Raw genomic sequence first — 24,463 nt, forward strand, 5'->3', positions numbered from 1 at the left:
CCCATAGGAGTTTAAGTTATGGAGGTGACTGAGTGATGGCACGGAGAAGTCAATGCCATTGAAAGACGATTTTGATTACTTAACATTTCCCAAGACAAGAGGGCATGCCTCACCTTGCAGGGCCATCAGGTTTTTGGCAGGAGGCAGAAGCAGGAGTAAGGGGAAAGGCATAGCAGGGTAAACAGGGTAGGGTAAACAGTTTAGGATTGGCTAGTTTGGATAATCCCTGCCGGCTTTGGGGCATAGGGGCTGTCCTTAGTTGTTTGGTACCTGGTCCTGGCTTGATACAGGGCTTGATTTGTGAATTAGATAAGGAGAAGGGGTGGGGGCACAGCACTGTACTCGAAAGGCATGCTCTAAGCAGGCTGGCCGCAACTCCTAGGAATTAGCTAGCTGGGCGGGTAAGTCTCTCCCCAGGTCTGAAAGGCCTCCCAAGATGTCAAAGCATCATAAGATATAGAAAATAAAAAACATGAATAGTATGGGTGGTAAGGTTTATACATTCCTATTGAAATGATAGACTCTTGATTTTAAGTGGACTGTGAAAATTAAGTATGTAATTGATCACATGACTACTTTAAAAACTACATAAAGAGATACAGTAAAAAATGCAGTAAATTACATTGTAATACTAAAAAATGTTTGCATAATGCACAAGAAGGCCAGATAGGGAAAAAAGGAATTAAAAATAGGGAACAGGCAGAAAAACAAATGGTAGCTTAAATCCAAACTTACCGATACTTTCATTAAAATTAAACAGTCTAAACACACCAATTTAAAAGAGATTATCAGAATGGATTTAAAAAACAACCAAACTGTGTGGTGTCTTCAAGAGACTTATTTCAAATATAATGATATAGGTAAGTTAAAATTAAAAGGAGGGGAAAATATACTGTGTAAACATTAACCAAAAGGAAGCTGGAGTGGCAATATTACTGTCAGACAAAGTAGCCTTCAGAGTGAAGAGAGGGTCTATTTACTGAGAAGACATAACATTGCTAAATGTGTATATTCCTAATAATAGAGCTGCAAAATAGTTAAAACAAAAACTGGTAGAACTGAAAGGAGAAATTGACATATCTACAGTAGTAGTTGGAGGCTTCAACATGTTTCTCTCAACAGTTGATAGAATCATGAGACAGAAAATCCGCAAGGATATAAGAGAACTCAACACCACCAACCAACCAGGTTCTAATTGATGTTTATAGAACACTCTGCCCAGCAACAACAGAATGCACATTCTTTTCAATGCCCACGGAATGTATATCATGATAGATCATAACCTGGGCATAAAACAAATCTCAACAAATTCAAAAGAACTGAAATCATACAGAATGTGTTCTCTGACCACAAAGGAATCAAACTAGAAATCAGTAACAGGAAGATAACAAGAAAATATCCAGATACTTGGAAACTCAACAACAGACCTCTAAATATTAGATAACTTGAAGAGAAATTTTAAAATACATTGAGCTGAAGGAAAATGAAAATAATATATATCAAAATTTGTGAGATGTAGCTAAAGCAGTGCTGAAAGAGAAATATTTTTAAATTTTTAAAATATATTTATTTATTTTTGGCTGCATTGGGTCTTCGTTGCTGTGCATGGGCTTTTCTCTAGTTGCGGTGAGCAGGGGCTACTGTTCGTTTTGGTGTGTGGGCTTCTTATCGCGGTGGCTTCTCTTTGTTGCGGAGCACGGGCTCTAGGCACATGGGCTTCAGTAGTTGTGGCATGCAGGCTCAGTAGTTGTGGCTTGCGGGCTCTAGAGCGCAGGCTCAGTAGTTGTGGCGCACGGACTAAGTTGCTCCGTGGCATGTGGGATCTTCCCGGACCAGGGATTGAACTCGTGTCCCCTGCACTGGCAGGCGGATTCCTAACCATTGCGCCACGAGGGAAGTCGCCTGAAAGAGAAATTTATAACACATATTACATTAAAAAAGAAGTCTCAAATCAATAATCTAAGCTTTCACCTCTAGGAACTAGAAGAAGATGAGTAAAATAAACTCAAAGTAAGCAAAAGAAAGGAAATAAAGAGCAGAGGTCAGTGAAGTTGAAAATACAGAAATAATAAACTCGATGAAACAACAAGCTTGTTCTTTAGGGAAAAAAAGTCAGTGAAATTGACAAACTTCAGCAACACTGAAGAAGACATAAATTACTAATAATCAGGATATCAGCTACAGACCCTGCAGACATCAAAAAGATAAGGAAATCCTACAACTTTACACACGTAAATTTGACAACTTAGATGAAATTAGCCAGTTCCTCAAAAAGTGCAGACTACCATAACTTACCCAATATGAAATAGATAATTTGAATAGACCTACAGCCGTTAGGGAAATTGAATTAATAATTTTAAAATTCTCAAATCACAGCAAGATCCTTTTTGACTCACCTCCTAGAGAAATTGAAATAAAAACAAAAATAAACAAATGGGACCTAATGAAACTTAAAAGCTTTTGCACAGCAAAGGAAACCATAAACAAGACAAAAAGGCAACCCTCAGAATGGGAGAAAATGTTTGCAAACGAAACAACTGACAAAGGATTAACCTCCAAAATATACAAGCAGCTCATGCACCTCAATATCAAAAAAACAAACAACCCAATCCAAAAATGGGCGGAAGACCTAAATAGACATTTCTTCAAAGAAGATATACAGATGGCCAACAAACACATGGAAGGATGCTCAACATCACTAATCATTAGAGAAATGCAAATCAAAACCACAATGAGGTATCACCTCACACCGGTCAGAATGGCCGTCATCAAAAAATCTACAAACAATAAATGCTGGAGAGGGTAATGTAGATTAATACAGCCACTTTGGAGAACAGTATGGAGGGTCCTTAAAAAACTAAAAATAGAAGTACCATATGACCCAGCAGTCCCACTACTGGGCATACACCCTGAGAAAACCATAATTCAAAAAAAGTCATGTACCACAATGATCATTGCAGCACTATTTAGAATAGCCAAGACATGGAAGCAACCTAAGTGTCCATCAACAGATGAATGGATAAAGAAGATGTGGCACATATATACAATGGAATATTACTTAGCCATAAAAAGAAATGAAATTGAGTTATTTGTAGTGAGGTGGATGGACTGAGAGACTGTCATACAGAGTGAACTAAGTCAGAAAGAGAACAACAAATACTGTATGCTAACACATATATATGGAATCTTTAAAAAAAATGCTTCTGAAGAACCTAGGGGCAGGACAGGAATAAAGACGCAGACGTAGGGAATGGACTTGAGGACACGGGGAGGGGGAAGGGTAAGCTGGGACAAAGTGAGAGAGTAGCTCTGAGATATATACACTACCAAATGTAAAATAGATGGCTAGTGGGAAGCAGCTGCATAGCACAGGGAGATCAGCTCGGTGTTTTGTGACCACCTAGATGCGGGGGCGTGGGGGGGGGGGGATAGGGAGGGTGGGAGGGAGGCACAAGAGGGAGGGGATATGGGGATATATGTATACATATAGCTGGTTCACTTTGTTATACAGCAGAAACTAACACAACATTGTAAAGCAGTTATACTCCAATAAAGATGTTAAAAAAAATAAAAATAAAACTCTCATAAAAGGGACTTCTCTGGTGGTCCAGTGGTTAAGACTTTGCGCTCCCAATGCAGGGGGCCTGGGTTAGATCCCTGGTCGGGGAAACTAGATCCCGCATGCCGCAATGAAGCTCCTGCGTGTGACAGTAAAGACCCTATGTGCTGCAACTGAGACTCGGCACAGCCAAATAAATAAATATTAGAAAAAAAAATTCTCATAAAAGAAATCGCTGAGCCAAGCTGTTTCACTGGAGAAGTCTACAAAGTGTTTTTAAAAGAGTTAACACCAATTCTGCACAATGTCTTCTAGAAAATACAAGGGCAGAGAACACTCCTATATTCATTCGTAATCAGTATTTTCCCGATGCTAGAACCAGACAAGGCAGTACAAAATATAGCAAATAGAATCCATCAATGTATAAAAAAATTATACATCATGACCAAGTGGTGATTATTCCAGGGCTAGAAGACTGGTTAAATATTGAAAAATCAGTTAATGTAATCTATCATACTAATAGGCTGAAGAAGTGAAATCATAACATGATGACATCAATTGATTTAGTAAGGCATTTAACAAGTTTCAACGCTCATGTTTCATGTTTATGCTCCTAGAAAAGTAGGAATATAGGGTAACTTCCTTAATTTGATAAAGAATATCTATAAAAAGTTTAACTTAATGGTGAAAGATTGAATGTTTTCTCCAAAGACTGAACAAAAGCAAGCATGTCAGCTCTCACCACTGCTTTTCAGCACAGTGCTGGAAGTTCTACCAGTACAATAAGGCAAGAAAGTAAAAGGCATATAGGTCAGAAAAAAAACCAAAAGGAAATGACATAATTGCATAGAAAATCCCAGGGTATCTAGAAGAAAAAAATCCTAGAATTAGAAATACGATCAGCAGGGTCACAGGATATATGATCAATATACAAAAATCAATTGTATTTATATTTATTAACAATGAACACATAGGAACCAAAATTAAAATGCAGTGCCATGTTCAGTTGCTCAAAAAAATGAAATACTTGGGTGTAAACCTCATAAAACGTGTATAGGACTCAAAATGTGTATGCTCAAAACTATAAAACAGTGATGAAAGAAAGCAAAGATCTGGAGAAATGGAGAGACATACCATGTTCGTGCATCAGAAGAGTCAGCAGATGTCATTTGTCCTCAAATCAATGTGCAAGTTTAACATAATTGCTAAGTAAGATTATGCTAAAATTTGATTTGGAAAGGCAAAGAAACTAGAATAGCTAAAAATAATTTTTAAAAGAAGAATAAAGTGGGAGCAGTCATTGTCCAATTTTAAGACATTAGATAATTATAATAGTCAAGACTGTATGGTATTGGTGAAGGGATAAATTCATAAGTTGATGGGACAGAATAGGAAACCCAGATATAGACCCACACAAGTTTGGCCAACTGATTTTTGACAAACTGGCAAAAGCAATTCAATAGAGAAAAGATAGTCTTTTCAGGAAATGATGAATGCTAGAGCAACTGGATATCCATAAGCAAAAAATGAACCTCGAACAAAGCCTCGCATTTGATAACAAAAATGAACTCAAAATGGATTATAGATTTAAATGTAAAACTTTTAGATGCTAACACACGAGAAATCTTTGGGACCTAAGTCTTAGTGAAGAAAAAACCAATAAATGGGCTTCCTTAAAAATCAAAAACTTTTTCTGTCACAAAAGAGGATGAAAAGACAAACTATAGATTAGGAGAAAATATTTGCAAGCCACTTACTTGACAAAGGTTCATTCATACCGCCAAGCCCATAGATATTCCACGTTTATCCAAAAGAACATAAGAGAGTAAAGAACTCATGACTGAACATTATTATACTGCGTGGGTTGAGCTTTTCCCCTTGATGTTTTCCTTGTATTTCTGGTGTTTCATCTCCTTGTAGGAATCTTGTAGTTTGAAATGTGTAAACAAGGAATATGTACACACTTGTATATAAATTCTAGTGGAGGACATGTGGCCATTATAACAGCAAGTGTACATAGTAGGTGCAAGTTTGTAAAGCCTCATTGTAACCGGTTGCACAGGTTGAACTTTTCTAAATAGCACCATTTTGGATAACGCCATTCTGATTTTAGTGTAACGTATAGATCAGATATCGCCAGGCTCATTTCTTACAGATGTCTGTCCAGAAAGCTCTCACTGATAATTTGAAGTAACAGTGTTTATTATTTAGTAAGCACGTGTGAGACACTATTGTCAGAACTTTACATTTATTATTTCTTTGAATTTCCTCAGAACACCTGAGATTGCACTAGCCTCTCTCTCTTTCACTGTTGCAGAAACTGGGCTCAGAAGGGTTAGGTAACTTGAGCAAGGTCACCAGTTGCATGGCTGGAATTTGAGCCTAGGAACTGGCTCCAGTGCCCAGGTTATTAACAAGTATGCTCCACTGTTGGTCTGAGTGCTTTTTGCACGTTTATTTGATTCACACTTCAGCCTCCAGTGGCAGCCTGATTGCTTAAGAACCCAGTTCCCTTTTTTACCTCCTTCAGGCCTCTTTCAACACCAAATTTCACTGGAAACCGTAGCTTTATATCTGAGAAAGGCAGTACTCTTCAGCATTCTATGGTTCTTTATATTTAGATCTACATTTAAATAGTCTGGTCTTTCTTGGAAAACAGACGTAAAAGTATATAGGGTATATACATTGTTCCAGCCAGCTAGAAGAACTTTTTTGTTAAACTGATCTTGTTTTTAAATGCCTTCAAAAAAATCAGTCTGTTTCATCTGGAAACAATAGTAGCAAAACAAAAGTCAAGGTTTGTTCTGGAGTAAATCATTTGATTTGATTATCTTCTCTCTTAATTATGTCATAGTAGTAATAAATGACTAGTAGCAAGCAAAGATGTTTATTCTTTATAGACATAAATAAATCCAGTCTTGTCATTATCCACTGTGCAGCTGGGCAAACTCCTAAGATCACATTGCAAGACACACTATTGAAAATGTTACAAATACCTACTTTTTAGACTTAGATGCAAAGTTTTAGTTCCTCTGAAAACAATTAAGTGACTTATATCTGTTATTTTAAATATTTCAGTTAAAACGTGGTATTTTTTCCAAGGATATTAACATGCTTTTGACTTTTGTGCAGCTTGATATTTGTAATTTCATGTGTAACATAGTAATGTGCTGTAAGGAGCTTTTGTAAATTGATCTAATTTCTTATTTTCTCTTTACAGGAATATATTAAAGGAATCTGTGAACCCGAATTAGAAGAAAGAGAATGTTACCCCAAGGCCATGCACTGCATTTTTGTTGGGGCACAGAGCCTGTTTCTGAAGAGCTTGATTCAGGACACCTGTGCCGATCTCTGCATTCTCGACATTGGTCTTCTTGGCATCAGAGGAAGTGCCGAAGCTGTGGTCATGGCTAGGAGTCACATTCAGCAGTTTGTAAAGCTCTTCGAGAATAATGAGAACCTACCCAACAGCCAAAAAGAATCAGAGGTAAAAAGGGAATTTAAACAATTTGTTGAAGCTCGTGCAGACAGTTACACAATGGACTTGTTGATTTTACCCACTTCCTTGAAAAAAGAACTTTTGGCACTCACCCAAGGTGAGGAGAATCTATTTGAAACAGGAGATGATGATGTAATTGAAATTAGAGATTCTAAACAAACAGAGTTTACACAGAATGCTGCCACAGGGCTGAATATTTCCAGAGATGAAATTGTTTTGCAGGAAGAGGCAAGAAATAAAGCTGGGACTCCTGTTTCTGAGCTTACAAAACAAATGGACACAGTCTTTTCTAGTTCACAAGATGTACTTTTTGTTCCAATAAATGGTGTAATGCCAGATGAAGAGGCGCTTTCCAAAGACAGAGTTTGTCACAAGAGGAGGTTTTCTGATTCTGAAGAAAGGCGTACCAAGAAACAGTTTTCTTTGGAAAATGTTCAAGAGGGAGAGCTTTTACATGATGGTAAGACATTAGCTGGAAGTGTAATCATTGACCTATCTGATTCTTCTACTGATGCCGAAAATTTAAGTCCAGATGTAAAAGACACTACTGAGGAAATGGAATACAACATCCTTGTAAACTTTTTTAAAACCATGGGCTATTCCCAAGAAATTGTAGAAAAGGTCATTAGGGAGTATGGGCCATCTACTGAACCATTATTACTCTTGGAGGAAATTGAAAAGGAAAATAAAAGATTCCAAGAAGACAGAGAATTTCCACCTGGTACTGTGTATCCAGAGACCAACAGAACCAAAAATAAAGGTGTTTGTGGCAGCATAAATGAGCTTACAGCAGATTCCACTCCAAAGAAAACACAGACTCACACACAGCAAAATATGGTAGAAAATTTTTCTCAGTTACCATTCAAAGTAGAATCGAAACCATGTACCTCAAATTGCAAAATTAATGCTTTCAGAACAGTGCCAATAGAACAGAAACAAGAAATCTGGAGTTCAAATCAGAACTACATTTGTAATATAGACCTTGAAACTGATGGCCTTTTACCCTCTCTAGCCCCTTCAAGTCCCAAAGAAATTGTCAATTTTGTTTCAAGAGGAGCTTCAAGTCACCAGCCCAGAATTCCAGTTTTTCCTGAAAATGGTGTGCAGCAGCAAGCAGAACCCTTGCTTCCAAATAATATGAAGTCTGCCTGTGAAAACCGCTCGAGGTGTTGTACCTCTCCTCAGTCTAAACCAAATTGTCCACCCCTTTCTCCACCAGTGCCGCTGCCCCAGCTGTTACCTTCAGTTACCGATGCAAGGTTGGCAGGACCTTCTGAGCATATCGATTCCTCAGTTACTGGGGTTCAAAGATTCCGAGATACTCTGAAAGTACCCTACAAGCTGGAATTAAAAAATGAACCAGGGAGAACGGATTTGAAGCACATTGTTATAGATGGGAGTAATGTTGCAATTACGTAAGTCCATTCTCTTCAAATTATAGTTTTCAATAGGCCTCTTAGCCATGTCTCAGAATTGCATGTGTTTGTAGGAACTATCCTGTGCGTCTGTGTAGTTGACCTATAGCCTTACCTGACAAAAAGAAAGAAGAAAACAGCTGATTGGGAAAGTTTTGTTATTCCCTCCTCTGGCATCGTATAAACTTTCTTCACTCTGCTGAACCTGTATTTCTGAGAGCAAGGAATGATAGAAAACTTGCCTTTTCACATTACATTTCCCAGTAATAAGCAGTAAAGAGACTTTTAAATCCTTAGATTCTTAATGCCATGAACACCATTAGGTTTTGAATACGAGGATGAAGCTTAAGACAAAAAAGATTTTTTCTTTTTATGTACAGCATGCCAGGTCTTTAGCCATGTATGTGCAGGGATAATAGGTGTGATGTACTTCTGTTATACTTTCGTTGATAGAGTGATAGCAATTTCCTTTCTAAGGAAATTCTTCAGTTTGAGCTTCTTTATGGGCCTCTGCTCCTACTAAAAGTTTGTATATTTGTTTTTAGTAAAAGGAGTTAAATGATCGTTTCTATTTAGCCTGTCTTGGAACCCTCTTAGGATTCTGATTTTATACTTCCAGTGTGGGATTGGATTTGTTCTCTAAGGGGAGGTTTGATATAGTGACTAAGGAGAGTTTGGGGGTCAGAGAGTCTCCACCTCACTGTGGACCAGCTGTTTGACATCAGGCGGGTTTCGGCCTCCTGAGTTTCACTTGCTACAGCCTTTTGCCCTGTCCTAAAGGACATCTTTATCGCGCCATTTCAACAACTGCTAGGTGGTCTCCCTCCGGTTTTCAAAACCAGTCACTCCACTGATTTTGAAGAAGTCTTCAAGGTTTAGCATTTAAGTAGCTGCAGTTCAAGAAAAGGGGCACCTGGACATGGAATGAAGTCATTGAAATACAGTTGGCCCTTTAACGATGGACATGGAATGAAGTAGTTGAAATACAATTGGCCCTTTAACGATGTGGAGTTAGGGGGCACCGGCCCTCTGCCCAGGCAAAGTAACTTTACCATTCAGCCCTCCATAAAGCTGTTCTGCGTCCTCGGATCATACAGTACTGTAGTATTTACTACTGGAAAAAATAATCCACGTTTAAGTGGACCTTGAAGTTCAAACCTTGTGTTGTTCAAGAGTCAGCTGTACTTTTCTGAATTGCTGAATGTTTATGTGACCTCTTTCCTAGGAGTTCTAAAAGATCAGTTAATCCCCTGATTTTTCAGGAATACTTGATAAAATTGAAAGATAAAGTGAATTTTATTATTAAAATACACATTTATTATGTATTCATTATTTTTTGATTTTTTTTGTTAGAATTTTCAAAGAAATTCACAAGAAGATAATAGGATGAATTCTGTGTTGGTTTCATTTGGGATTCCCATGTGCCCATTACGTACATGGCCCGTCTTGTTTCATCATTTCAAACATTGTTTCACCTATACCCCCACCTGCTGCCTTTCACCCATTTTGAAGGAATTCTCAGATATTTCATTTCCATCTATAAATATTTTAGTATCTATTTTTTAAAATACAGAGATTCTTTTGATTTTTATTTTTTTGAATGGTGCTGTACTTTGCTGTCAAAAAAAGAAGAAAATGCCAGCATTTCATATGTTAAAGTTTGAATATAGGCAGTAAAAATGTGTAATATACTTGTCTTCATTTCCAAATAATACTGTTTATTGTCATTTCACTTTGTTTTTTGGCAGTTCTTTTGGGGGAAACCCAGCAAATGACCCACAGCTGCATAGCATTATCTAAGTAAAAATGTAAAGTGCAATTTCAATCACTCACGGTCCAAGCCCCACAGTAGTTCCTCCTTGTTACAATTTCTTGAGCCAAATGATGATATAAAATTTAGGTCACGATTATGAGTAATATTAATCCTTTCTCATTTTTCTGTGTATGGAGAGATTTCCCAAATTGGTGTTCAAAGACTAAGAAATGCAAATTAAGGTAGAATGAGCAGTGATAATGACACTTTTAAAAAACCTTTTTGTGGTAACTAGTATATTTCTCAAAGGGGTCGCTATTGGAATTTAGAGTGGCACTGGCTATCCAGGACAGGGTGTTTTGCATATCTATCTAGTCCCTCCTACTTTGCCCATACTGCCCCCCAGCCATTGTGACACCCCAAAACAGTGTCACTTATTTCCTAACACTCTTCAGTACAGTACCATTTCTTTTGAAAACCGCTGAATTAGTGCACTAAGGGAAACTACAAGCTGATTATTTGAGAGAGGATTTTGAGTTTCTTTGAATTCACAGGTGTCTCAACTTAAAAGCAACTCTTTTACAAAGGATGTATTATCCTAAGAAGACAGACTTATACTTAATTTGATGTAGATTGATCTGAAAATATCAGTAATTAAAATTAACTCTTATTCTGGGAAGAAACTGTTTAATGGGTACAGGGTTTTATTTTGGAGTGATGGAAATGTTTTGGCATAAGATATAAATGGTGGTTGCACAACATTGTGAATGTACTAAATGCCACTGAATTGTTCACTTTAAAATGATTATTTTATGTTATGTGAATTTCACCTTAATTTTTTTAAGTCAGAAAAAATCATTATTCTAAATCAATTGCTTCAATATTATATGTGAATTAATAGACTGTAAATTCCATAAAAGAAGCGATGCGTGTCTGTTCTGTTCCCTGAAACTACCCCCAAGGTCTATGGTGCCTGGCGCGTAGTAGCCACTAAGTGACGATGGGTTGAATGAATCAATGAATTAAAGACTAAGAAAGATTAGGATTGTTTAAATGATTTTTCACCACCCATTTATATTGCTATTCCAATTGCTATTCTAGTAATCAATTTGGATTACATTTCAACAAATATTTGGAGTCTTTTTTTTTTATAAATTTATTTATTTTATTTTTATTTATTTTTGGCTGCGTTGGGTCTTTGTTGCTGCGCATGGGCTTTCTCTAGTTACGGCAAGCCGGGGCTACTCTTCGTTGCGGTGCGCAGGCTTCTCATTGCAGTGGCTTCTCTTGTTGCGGAGCACGGGTTCCAGGCGCGCGGGCTTCAGTAGTTGCAGCACGCGGGCTCAGTAGTTGTGGCTTGCGGGCTCTAGAGTGCAGGCTCAGTAGTTGTGGCGCATGGGCTTAGTTGCTCCGCGGCATGTGGGGTCTTCCCAGATCAGGGCTCGAACCCGTGTCCCCTGCATTGGCAGGAGGATTCTTATCCACTGTGCCACCAGGGAAGCCCCCAAATATTTGGAATCTTAAAGCAAACACTTGTTATGTGTCAGGTGCTCTACTTTATCTTTTAAAATATCGTCTTCACACCAGTTTCGTGAAGTAAAAATTAATCTATAATGTATATAATATGATATGGCCTAAAAATCTTGTCCAAGATTATGCAGATATGAGATTTGGGCCCATGATGTTACTCTCCAGAGCCATCACACACCCTGCCTCTTCCCACAGAAGCTGAGGTTGAATTTTTAGGCCTTGGCAACATTGGATACATAAGTCTTGAGTTGCTCAGGCACTGCTGAGTAAACCTCACTAATTTGACCCAGCTAGTTGAGGAAGTAGTTAAAAAGGAAATTTGAGTTCTTAAGCAATAGGTTTGAACCCCACCTTAGAGCCATTCAGGCCCACCCATCCCTGGGTTTCTGCAAAGCCTTGTTTATTTGTCTGTCCAGCGTGGTGTCTGCAGTTTATAACACACCGTGAGAAATTCCAAAATACCCTACTTAATGCTGCTGATTATGCATATCTTTACTTGGTTTTTCCCATTTGTCACCATGAGTGAGTCAAACGATGAGTAAATGGAAATTGTTTGTGGTGTATGGCTAGGCGTCACCATGGAGGCCAGATAACACTCGGTCTCTTGTCAGTCTGAAACTTCAGCATAAGAGCACCTGACTTATCTGTGTAGACAATTTTCCATGTAGATGAGGTTTGTCCCTTCACTTCCCTCTACATTTTAACCATTTTTCATGCTAGTCTTGCTATATCAGGGTTCCATGGCTATTTTTATTAAGTGGAAGCTATAGAAAGGGATTATTCTTTCCTGGGTAACTCAGAGGGTTTCTCACTCTTTTCCCACACTGCCGTGTCTTGGTTCTGTGACGGCCATGAGTGTTTATCAGGTATTTATCACCCATCTCCTCTCTGCTTTGGACCCTCTTTCTAGTTGACTGTCTGCTACAATATGGAAAACAACCAGATATTATAAGTTGTTCCCAAGTTTATGGAAACAGGAGTTTAAATCTCCCTTGAGAGCCTGCACATCTGGCTTCTCAGGCTTAATATCTGTTAATTCTATGTTTGGATCTGGGAACCCCAGAGCTTTGGCCTTCACAGACGTAGTGAGGTGTTATTGTGTGTATACCCTTTGTCTCTGAGTCAGAAAACACCACTGGTCTGAGTTGTTTACCTGTCAGCAAGTTGCTCTGGTTTGATTGCAGGGAGGCTAGGAGACAGCACATTTTTTGCCTGGTCAGAGTGTGAGAGTAAAAGTAGGCAAGGTCAAGGACACTTCGTATTATTTTAAGGTCAGTAATTTGGCTCCACTTGATTTTGTTTCTGTTGTTTTATGGATTAGTCCATTTGTTCTCTACCAGAATTTTGAACTGCTATTTACTCCTAAAACAGCCCTAGAGATTTTTCAGGGTATTAAAAATGATTTGATCTTATCACTGAGGATAACTAACCCTTCGGAAATTTGTTTTAGTGCTAATGTTTCTAGAAACTCCACTTTCCCCATCTAAGCTTGTGAGGGGTCCAGGGCAGCAGAATTTTATCTACTGTCATTTCCCTCCTTTTCCTTAGTGACCCAAGGTAATGGACTGGGGACTTTATTTCCACCCAGTTTCTACTGTTTCCATCAACAGAAGCATTTAAGGAAAAGAAGAGAAAAAGAGTTCATACACATTTGTGTCTGATGAATAAACTAAGAAGACACTTTATAAGCTTTTTTAGTGCATTTATCTCAAGGGTAAGACCCCCTGTACAAAACTACCCCCCCACCCCAGTAATAAATGTCATATTGCTACATTCTTGCCATATTTAAATGCTTTTATATAAATAAACCACTGCTAAGTTATTTCATCAAGAATGGGTTTGTTTACTTGCATACCTTTTCTGGGGTATAGCTGATGCCTGTGCAGTCTCTTATTTATGGTTCACTGAGAAGAGAGTGGGCTTTAGCCTCTAAAAGGAGGCATTTCTGAGCCACTCTTCTGGACGTTAGATGTTTCTTACAGGTCCAGCCCATTCCTGCTCCATGAGAATGTAGATCTAGTTGGGGACAGTACCACTGGGGGGTAGTTGAAAGGGCACTGGCCCAGGAGTGAGGAAACGTCAGTCTAATCCCGGCTCATGCACCCTCTGACGGTGCAAGCTGGGCAAGTGGCTCTGTCTCTCAAGAGGTGTTTCATTCTTTTTATCTCTAACATGACTTTAAATGCATTCCTAAATTCTGTGGTTCTGGTGCACAGTACAAGATAGATAGCAAGTCAGAGAAAAGAAGAGGGATGGTTGAGGGCCTGTGTCTAGAGACAGCTTCATAGAAGAAGAGAGACTGGCCTTGGGTCCTGAGGGCATTCGGGGAGGAGGTTTAAGAGATAAGAAAAAGCTCAGAACCCAGGAAGAGTCAAATGGCAAGACCACCTGGCCAAAATCCAGAGTGTGATGACGGATGGTGGTGGAAGCAGAAGGTATGCTTTGGCCAGATGCCATCTGACTAGTCAGGTGTGGAGGCGCCCTCGAAGCCAGGCACTGGATTTGTGTAGAAGAATGGTGCTGTAGAAGGCCCTGAGCAGAATCAGAGACTGCGTGGCTGCATTTCAGGGTCAGTCTAACTGGAGTCAGTGCAGGTGGGTTAGAATTAGCAGAGCCTGGGGGTGACTTGGGACACTTTGTGCCTGAGGAGGCAGTGCTCCAAGTGAAGGAAGTACCTGCCAAGTGGTTTTTTTTTTTTTTCAATTTATTTATTTATGGCTGTGTTAGGTCTTCGTTTCTGTTGCGAGGGCTTTCTCTAGTTGCGGCAAGCGGGGGCCACTCTTCATCGCGGTGCGCGGGCCTCTCACTGTCGCGACCTCTCTTGTTGCGGGGCACAGGCTCCAGACGCGCAGGCTCAGTAGTTGTGGCTCACGGGCCTAGTTGCTCCGCAGCATGTGGGATCCTCCCAGACCAGGGCTCGAACCCGTGTCCCCTGCATTGGCAGGCGGACTCAACCGCTGCGCCACCAGGGAGGCCTTGCCAAGTGGTTCTGAGATGTGAGAAGACAGGACTGAAAATGCAGAATTTACTGTCATTGCATCATAGGCGATCATTGAAGCGGTGAGGACAGATTATGCTAATCTCAAATGTAACATCAGAGGGATTTCTCCCTTTTTCTAATACTCATGGGTAGACAAACGGATTACCACCTGCAAAATGTCAAACTTTTAAAAACACTTTTTAAATAAAACTTACTTAACTGCTGGAGAATAAATTTTAAATATTTTTCTTCTTTTCTTTTGAAATTTGTTACCAGGTTTTGAGGTGGGGAACAGTTTTTAATCCTCTATACCAGAGGTTACAAGTTAGGGGCCAAATCTGGCCACCACCTGTTTTTATAAACATGGAATTTAGGTACACCCCTTTACTAACGGTTGACAGTTCCGTGGCGCAGCAGACAGTGCCTGGCCTTTTGCAGAAAAAGTGTACTCAGTCATGTTCAGTACTGTCCCGTGTTTATTTTCCGCCTGCTTTCTGCTTCCTTCAACAAAATCACGGCCATGGCCCCCAGGTAGTTTCATTTGAGCCTTGCCCTCAACTTGTTTCCTGGAAGCTGTAAACTGAGTCACTTTTCACAGTTCTCCAGAAAGGGGATGCAGCCCTCCCGGAGCCACAGGCATTCACGAAGCCTTTGGAAGTTGTGGTGCTGAGGACCATGTCATGGAATAGTTCTGATCACAGCTGCTTGTGCTTCAGCAACAAATTCCTCCGTAAAATTCATAAAACATTCTTAGAGGCCCGTGGACTAGGGCTCTCTAGAATGGGCTCTTTATCTGAAAACAAAAATAAAAGGTGTAATAAACAAGTATTGCCCTGAAGCTAAAACTGCCTTCTACCACAAAAGCACACTCAATTAAATGAACTGAATAAAATACAACAGAAATCACAGAGCTATTAAGAATCCTGCCTCCTATCATGGGTTCTCTCTTGGCTTTGCAGAGCAGCAGACTATTAGAGGAAATTATTAAATTAAATAATTAATTATTAAATTAAAGTTATCATGGTGAAACTTAACATACTTTAAACATGCTTTAAACTGAAATAAATTTTACTTTTTCTCATACAGCCATGGTCTGAAAAAGTTCTTTTCTTGTCGTGGAATTGCGATTGCGGTTGAATATTTTTGGAAGCTTGGCAACAGAAACATCACTGTATTTGTCCCGCAGTGGAGAACAAGGCGTGATCCTAATGTCACAGGTGAGGCAAACTGATTTTTCCAGATTACTAATTAGGTATTTAATGAGTTGGCTTGTAATTGTAACACACACTACTTAGAATAGAGTCATGTGCCGCAGCTTTAAAAACAAAACTGTAAATTCGTTGCACCCAGTAAAAAAAAAATCAGTTGAAGAGTGTTACAGCATAAGAAATACTTGGGGGGAAGGATGGAAAGTTAAATAGCTGTTTATATAGAAAGTTATATTAGACTTCATTATATATCACAAAAATTTTCTTTGACTTTCTAAAAAGTTGATTAAATATGTCTTTCTAGTAAGCTGGGTTTCTTCCTCTTTAAACAGTATTTTTGAAAATGGCCATTTGATAAATTCGGAACCCTCAAAGAGAATGTCTTTTTAACAGTCTGTTTAATAGCTTAACATAAGTCATGTATGTTAATTGTATGGTACTGCGTGGCTCACCTGCAGGCCACACACAAAAGACTTGAACTTATTATAGATCCTTAAATATTCCAGAGAAGCTTAAAGTTTTTTTGTTTCTTGGGTCGTAATAGGAAAACCAGTGAAAGGGCTATGCCAGGCAGCTCAACACATCAGATTACCTGGAAATAAAAGGTAGATTGGGAGGAGGAAGCGTGAGAACAGGACTCACCCAACACATTTACAACAGGAAGTAGAACTTAGGCACTGTTGAGGTGGAAATGGTAAAACCACATTTCCCAAGTATCCCAGCTTGCCTCACTCAGGGGAGTGTGTTGGTCCTAACAGAAGGTACTTGAGAAATGAGGCAGATCCACTCATTTCAGTTATTTTTGCAGTAAGATCCCTGTAAGAGTCTTGTAAGCCTTATGTGCTGTGCATTTCTAGAATCATAAAGACACCATGTTTGGGCATTTCAGCTTAAGTCAGTGGTGAGTACCATTGTAGGGAATGTCGGTGTGGGGATCTTAGATTCTGAGCTTTTAGCTTCTTTTTTGCCCATTACTCGTTTGTGGCTTTGGCCCTCCTTTATCCTCTGTCACAGCCCACTCCCGTGAAAATCAGTAAATATTTGTACAGATATCAGAGAGAGGTTAGATAGGATGCCAGCCAGAGGGAGATTTGACAAACTCTTGGAATAGGGACCAAGCAGGCCTTTCTTGGGATCGGGACAGAGCAGTTTGTCTGCTTCTACTGCCATCACTCTTCCTGTTCCCACCCCTGCCCTCCCTCCCAGGGACTCTTGCCCTTAACTCTCTTTGTCCTCTACTGCTTGTAATGTGGCTGTGAAAAAGTTCTTAATGGTAAGATCCATTAAATATAGGTTTATGGTTTACTCTTCTTAATTTAAGAAGCAAATGAGTTGAACAGTTTTAAGTTTAAAAAATAGCTAAAGTCAGTTTTTGTTATATTTGTCTTAGTATATGTCTTGCTTGATTTTTTTTTTTTTTCCTTCCCAGTAAGTTAGTAAAATTGAGTCTTCTTGAGTCAATAGAAAAAAGGTTTCCCACAACTCTCCAGGTGAAACATTTGGGAGTGCTTTCATTTATTTAAATATCTGGGAAGATAGCCTTTTTCTGAATGTGTATTCAACTTATTCCATGAACAGAACAGCACTTCTTAACCCAGCTCCAGGAGCTCGGAATATTATCTTTAACCCCTGCACGGATGGTCTTTGGAGAAAGAATTGCTTCTCATGATGACAGGTATGAAAGGCTGGTTTCCTTTCTAAAGCGGGTGTGGGGTGGGGAGGAGCCAACCGCCTGCTCCAACCGGGCGGTGGGCGCACTTGACTCGGGTTTGAGAATTTCAACGTTTATGGTCATTAAGGTTATACATTCAGTGGTCTTTGCTGTATGGTTTGGGGAGATTACCAAAGAAGCTGTTGAGTTAGAATTTTTAATAAAACATGACTGAGAATCTATAAGTAAAAGCAGATATTGAGTTTGTAGTCTTTTTTGATACTTCCTGAAAATAATGTTTGTCTTGTCTTAGTGTGGCAGCCTCACGAGTGGTTTTCAAACATTTCCCTGTCTCCTCCTGGTTATACTTGGCCAGTGACTTAGTCTGTCATTGTGATGCCTGAGCCCTCAGTATTTCTTCCACATAATAGAACATGGTCTCAGCTGCCCCTCGTGTTATAGGAATAAGCTGCATTTCTTAGGTTGTTACATTGCTCAGAGAGCAGGTGCTGAGATGACAAGTGTCTGAGAACCTAAACAGTGGCTGCCTGTTTTTTCCTCTCCTGCCCTCACCCTCTTTCTTTCACTCTGGCCTCTAGCACTTAAGCCCCCTAGTGGTTTAGCCTCAGCGTTCTACCACAGTGCTCCCCCACATTGAAGACAGTGCTTAACTTGTAACCCAAGGTAGTGAGTGATGGTCAGATGGGTGAGAGATGAAAAGAGGGGCTTAGCAGGGGAAGGGGACTTGGGGTGACAGTGGACATTCAGCAGAACGTCCAAAGGGCCTTCTCACTGACAGCCCCTTACCCTTCACCAGGCTGGTATGAGAGACCAGATCTGATGGGGAGAGTCAGAGGTGGCATCAAGAAGAGTGTGGGAGGAGGCACCTTTGGGCCGGGGCGTAGGTGAGAAGGTACTGGGAGAGTGGGATGGAGGGCCCACCCTTGCTCCAGCTCTAAGATACTGGGTAGGGACCCTGGAGTGCTCAGGTGAAAAGGCAGGTTGGACCGCCAGGCTCATGAAGAACCTTCAGATGCTCTAACACTGCAGCTTCATTCTCACACCAGCAGAAATTGAGTGCATATGCAAGTGTGTAGGCTAGGCTTTTGCTTAATTTATATGGCTCTCTGGGTTTTTAGCAGTTGTGAGTATGTGTCCTGATTCACAGTACATGCACAGAAGCCCTTACTACCTATTTTTGTTAATACGTCTGGGCAGACATTACCACTTACAGTTCATGCCAGTTAGAAATAATTTAAGATACTTATTAATAAATCCAAAATGCTAAATCATATTTACTTAACCAAGGTTTCCTAAGATTTCTGAAACTAATGAGGCTTGTTTTTTAATCTTCTTTTAAGTACTCACTACTATTAATAAAAGCAGTTGTTTGCACCTTTAATTCTAGTAGTGATTCTCTTATTTTATTGTTTCATTATCTTTGTCTACATTGCCTCAGGCAAATGCAGTCATCCTGACTAGGAGATAAAACTCATATTATCCTCACAAATCTCTCATTAAGAGGGCTTGAACATGAATAATCTCCAACAATGAAATAGAATTCTCCTTAATATTTAATTCTTAAACTTTTTGATTAACCATGTATCTTTTCATAATTTGCATTTGAGTGGATCTATAACTTGGACTAAACTGAATGGCAGTTCTGGACATCTCTTCTTAAGTCAGAGCAGAAAATGTGAATTTAGGCATTAAAAAAAAAATTGCGAGGCTGACTGTGTCAAGCAGCTCATCTTAGAACCAAAGTACCGTAGCTTAGCAACTAAAAACCTAACAGTGATTTCACAGGCTTGTCAACTCTTATTCATTCTCTGCTCTAGTCCTCATGCATTATCATATTACCACCCTTTATTGATAATACAGCTTCTCTAGAAAGATGTATAAATTATGGTTGAGATTATTTTGAAAAAGAGTTAGATTGTATGAAAACCAGATCTTCATTTATAATTAGTCTAGTAATTTCAGATGTTCAGTATTTCAGATTGATCTTCAGTTGACAAGGGCTTAACTTTTCTGCTTCCCAGCCTTGGTTAAATTCTTTGGTGATTTTCCTGTGAAGAGGAAATCCTTATGTCTTCTTATAACACAGCTTCTCTGAGCCAGGGATGCCTGCCTGCTTGCCCGTTTTAACCACTCTTATATTACCATAGGTTTCTACTACACTTAGCGGACAAAACTGGTGGCATAATTGTAACAAATGATAACTTCAGAGAATTTGTGACTGAGTCAGCCTCTTGGAGAGAAATAATTACAAAAAGGTAATATTTTCTTCTTTGTCTTTGGTCAGAGATGTCTTCTGTTGTTTATTATTTGTTTTGCGTCAACCTTGGAAGCAGTGTAGGGGACCTAAAGTATCGTAAGACTATGCCCCAGTCCACAGCATGGCTGGCCCTTCTCAGTAAGTGGGAGGACTCAGCACAAAGCAGTAGCTCCAGCAGGTGATGTGGGAGCACGCTCTGGTGCCCACAGGTGTCTTCTAGAGATCAGTTTTCCCTGGCAGGAGGCAAGAGGCACATCTTTGTGGCACAGTTAACTCTCTGTTAACTGTGATGGAGCAGAAATGGCCACCTAACTTCACCTTGCCCTGATGCCGAGGGATACTTGAGCAAGGCATTGGGCCTCCTGACTTTACTCAATTATGAAATATGAAGGTTGGGATTTAATGACAACTATGAGTTCATCAAGAGGGTAGGACCAAAATCAATATGCTGATTGGGTTTTCACTTTTGGGAGAGGAGAGAGTGTTTCTACTTTTTACTATCTGATGCTTTTCTTGAGCATTTTACCATCATTTTACCAAGTTTAGTCATCTGTATTGAAAACGTGTTGAATATCATCCAAAATAACCAAGTCAGGAGTTTGCAATCACTACTGTAGGTTTTTTGTTTGTAATGACACTCTGAATGTGTTCAGCTGCATTAAAATCAGTGAACACAAGCTTCCAGGACTTTCCATTAACAAGCATCGTCTGACAAGTTACTTAACAAAAAGCAGTAGTCTTATGGTAGTGCCAGGGATGAGTCATAAATGCCACAAATCTAAAAAACATAACTCAAGGCTGTGTATATCTAGTATGACAAGTATATAACTAGTGTAACTACATACTTACCTCTTTAGGGGTTTCACAGTTGCCCCTTGTCTGATATTTATATTTTGTTGAATCATTGGAGGATTTTAGAAAATGATTCTTTGGTTCATCATTTTAGAAAATGATGCCCAGGTGAAAGTTAATTACTAATTGCATTTTGACTGTTAAAAAACTGTTGTTGATAGCTGAACTCAGAATTGGTCTTTGACCTGGGTACAGTTAACAAGCCATTAATCTTCTAGTATGTGTTTCTGTTGGATCTGTGCCCTGGGCTCATTGTCAGTATTTATTGGACACTCATCTGTGTATGCATGGAAGGTTTAAATGCAGTCAAGACTCAGTCACACACCAACCCATTGCCTTCAGAATTCATAAAACAAGGCAGAAACCCAAGTCCAAGCAGCAAACCAGTCATTTGGACTTTTTTCTTTTTTAAACATTTTTGTAGACTTGATAAATCATGCTCAACTGACCTTCAATATTTTTTCTTCATGTACTGTTTCCCTTTTTTAAAAGAACATCAGTGGGTTTGCTTATGGACTCATTTATTCAAAAATTAAACCTTGGTTGAGCACCTGTTGTATCCTAAGACAGTCTTTCAGTCTTATTTTTCAAAGTTACATTGAAAGTCAGGAGAAGAAACTGCTTCCCAGGCCCAGATAAAAATCTGAAAGTCTTGCTAAGAAATGTGAGAGCCAATAGGGTAAAAGTTTCTTACTCTATTGTATTGACCAATATTTGTATCCAAAAGAGAAATTAAAATGGTTTAATTGGGGTGTATTTGTTTTTTGCTTTAGTCAGTTAAGCAGTCTTTTAATTGTTTTCTCCAGCATTGTAATTGTTCTCCATGTTGTAGATTGCTCCAGTATACCTTTGTGGGGGACATATTTATGGTTCCTGATGATCCTCTGGGGAGAAGTGGACCTCGATTAGAAGAATTTCTTCGGAAGGAAGTCTTCCTTAGGTATTTCCTTTTCCAGATTGTCTTGCATTTACAAGTTTGTTTCAGTTCTTTGTGCTTCAGCGCGAGTGCTCTCTCTCTCTAAAGATTAAAAATGGCGTTTTATTTTTTAAAATAGCCTTAGATTTAGTGCTGGTGAAATATATGTGGAATGTCTCCCAAAGACCAAATCTTCATTTGTGGTCCTTTTGGTTTTAATCCCAGCAGAGGATGGGGAGCCAAATTTCCTGCAGGTCTAAGAAGACAAAGCAGATTTTGCTAGTGGTCACTTATTAGTGAATGCTGCTTTGGTTCATTGTGTGTGTCTGAATATCTTTTTTAAGTTCATTTTCCCAAGTCATTTGCTTTGAATATTTTATGCTTATATTAATTTATTTACTATTCAGGAATCACTGCCTGGGGAAGTGTTACTTTCTACCTCACTTAATAGAGAAGCCAGTATTCTTTATTAAACCGAAATTGATTTGATAGCTTAGGTTTTCTTTGTTGTGGATTAGGGTTTTTTGTTTGTTTGTGTTTAAAGACATGTTGCTAGTGGTTGTTTCTGTTTTCAGAATTCTCAAGTAATGGACGCTGTTAACTAAAGTGTCCTGTGTGCCTAAGTGACAGATCATATTCCCCAGTGATAGACCTTTTCCCTTTTTTAAAGTAAAACAGGCTACATTTCTGTGTATTTCTCAGCAGATGTTTGCACAGGGCTGCTATGGAGGTCTAAACTGAAAGGAATCAGACGCACAGCTCCCCCAGCTTTTTAAGGCAGTGAGACTATAGCTGATCCTTTCCATTTATAACAGGACCCTCTGGGGGGATGGGTGGTTCACACAGAGCTGTCTTCTGCACACAAGACCAGCATGATTTCAGCTCCCAGGTCTTGTGAATCATTTCTCTTTTGAGCCTTTGGGTTTCATTACACAGATGAGGACTTAGTTCCCAAAGGTCCTGCTCCTCTACCGACACCAAGAGAACGGCAGCCATTTTTAACACCTGTTGGATGTCCGTATGTCTCATTTTTCTTCCAGAAGTCTGAACTTGGAAATCCTCTGCTAGGCTTTAAGACCTGAGGCCTGTGTGCAAGCATCAAGGCCCATGGGTCAAACAATGGAAGGAGAGTTCTGGCTCCTTCTACAGCCTCAGCAGCCTGGCAGCAGGGTCAGTCCTGCCTGCTCACCTAATGGCTCTTCACAAAAGTGTTAACTAATTGAATAAGAAGTTAGTAATAGCTCCCCCCACAGAGGGACTGAGCTTTTGAAGTTGGGAAAAGTGTTCAGTCAGCCTCATTTCTCAGCTGCAAGGCAGAGTCAAGTGGGAGGCTTTTTAACAGTACGGACGCTGTATACACACTCACGTGCATTCAAGTTGTGGGCACCAACGTCTCGCTCAGACTTGGGGGGCTGGGGAGGCAGCCTCTCTGCCCAAAGTGGGTTCCTTTTTCTCAGCCCCATCAACCAGGCTCCACAGAGAATCAGAACCTGCAGGAGAGTAGGGCCCTGTTTCCAGTTCTTTTGAAAGCTTCCAGGTGATCCTGGTACACCGTGGTTTAGAGCCAAGCAGCTGGATAGGGTCAGTCCTCACAGCAGCAGGCCAGGGAGGTGGAGTCGCTCATGAAGAGCTAGCGTTCCCTGTGATGACTGGTCGGGAATTGGTGTCACTGGCATCCCCACGGGCCCCTCTGTGGAGAGCTGCCATCCCTGCCTTGGCTGCAGTCTTCTATCTTGCCTGCAGAGGCCAGAGAGCAGCTCCTTGAGCCTTGATGTCAGCAGCAGATGTTTAGACAGATTTCTTGTTTATCTCATAACCCAGCTCACCAGGACTTGCTTCCATTCACAGAGATATGCAGCCCCTACTCAGTGCCCTGCCAAACATGGGCATGTTTGACCCCAGCTTCAGAGTCCCTGGCACCCAGGCAGCCAGCACCAGCCACCAGCCTCCAGCCCGGATTCAGGGCACCCCACCCAGCCACTGGCTTCCTCAGCAACCCCGCTTCCCACTTTTGCCAAACCTTCCCAACATCCAGCAGAATCTGCCCATGCCAGCACAGAGATCTTCTGCGGAAACCAACGAGCTAAGGGAAGCCCTTCTGAAGATCTTCCCTGACTCAGAGCAAAGACTGAAAATCGACCAGATCTTGGCAGCTCATCCATACATGAAAGACCTGAACGCGCTTTCCGCCATGGTGTTGGACTGAAGGCCGTCGGGAACTGGGGCTCTGGGCTGAAGATGCACTCAAGCTAGTATCTGCACATGGCAGCAGGAAGTGACATAATGTGAAGAAGCCAATTTCCCAGTGGAAATGCTGTTGTAGTGTATAGAAAAAAAACAGATGTTTTGTGTATAAAAAAATCTGGGTTTTCAAAACCAGCTTTTTTCTATATATAAATTATGCTGCTATTACAGATTTAACATTTTCTGTAAAAGGAAAGTCTACATTTTCTGCCTGTTCAGAACTGTTTAATAGCAGTTACTCTTGAGTGTACTTAACATTTTTATGTTTTTTAAACTATTTTCCTTAACGCTGAAAATATTGACAAATGGATATGATTAGCCTTTCTAAATAAAAAAAAGAGTTGCTTTCTTAGGGAAAGCAAGACCTCTTATATTTTCTTGAGATGACTATGTCACATCCGCTAACGTGAAGTGTGTTCACCCCTCCCAGCCTCCTCTGCCCTCACCCCTGGAATTAGAGTCCCTAGGAGTTAATTTTGCTCCTCTGGGGTCTTTCATTGGAACCATTTGTGAGAGTGAACAAGCGGTGCCACTAGATGGCACCTTGTGCCTAGCCGTTGTTAATGGCCAGGGCAAAG

At 40.0% G+C, this 24,463-nt stretch overlaps 1 protein-coding gene across 2 annotated transcripts in view; it reads left to right on the forward strand.

The window, feature by feature from the left end:
* Positions 1-24,256, forward strand: part of N4BP1 (NEDD4 binding protein 1) — a 44,712-nt gene extending 20,456 nt beyond the window's left edge. Inside the window, exons 2-7 of one of the 2 annotated variants that reach the window (XM_082366804.1) lie at positions 6,780-8,473; positions 15,823-15,953; positions 17,523-17,619; positions 19,764-19,871; positions 21,558-21,665; positions 23,463-24,256. In XM_082366804.1, coding sequence (XP_082222930.1) covers positions 6,780-8,473; positions 15,823-15,953; positions 17,523-17,619; positions 19,764-19,871; positions 21,558-21,665; positions 23,463-23,847 — 2,523 coding nt within the window. In that variant the 3' untranslated portion in view covers positions 23,848-24,256. The remainder of the gene's footprint in view (positions 1-6,779; positions 8,474-15,822; positions 15,954-17,522; positions 17,620-19,763; positions 19,872-21,557; positions 21,666-23,462) is intronic. The other variant, XM_082366803.1, reaches the window with a different exon arrangement.
* Positions 24,257-24,463: the final 207 nt, after the last annotated feature.

This window comes from Balaenoptera borealis (assembly GCF_965194805.1).
Source record: "Balaenoptera borealis genome assembly, chromosome: 19".
Taxonomy (NCBI): domain Eukaryota; kingdom Metazoa; phylum Chordata; class Mammalia; order Artiodactyla; family Balaenopteridae; genus Balaenoptera; species Balaenoptera borealis.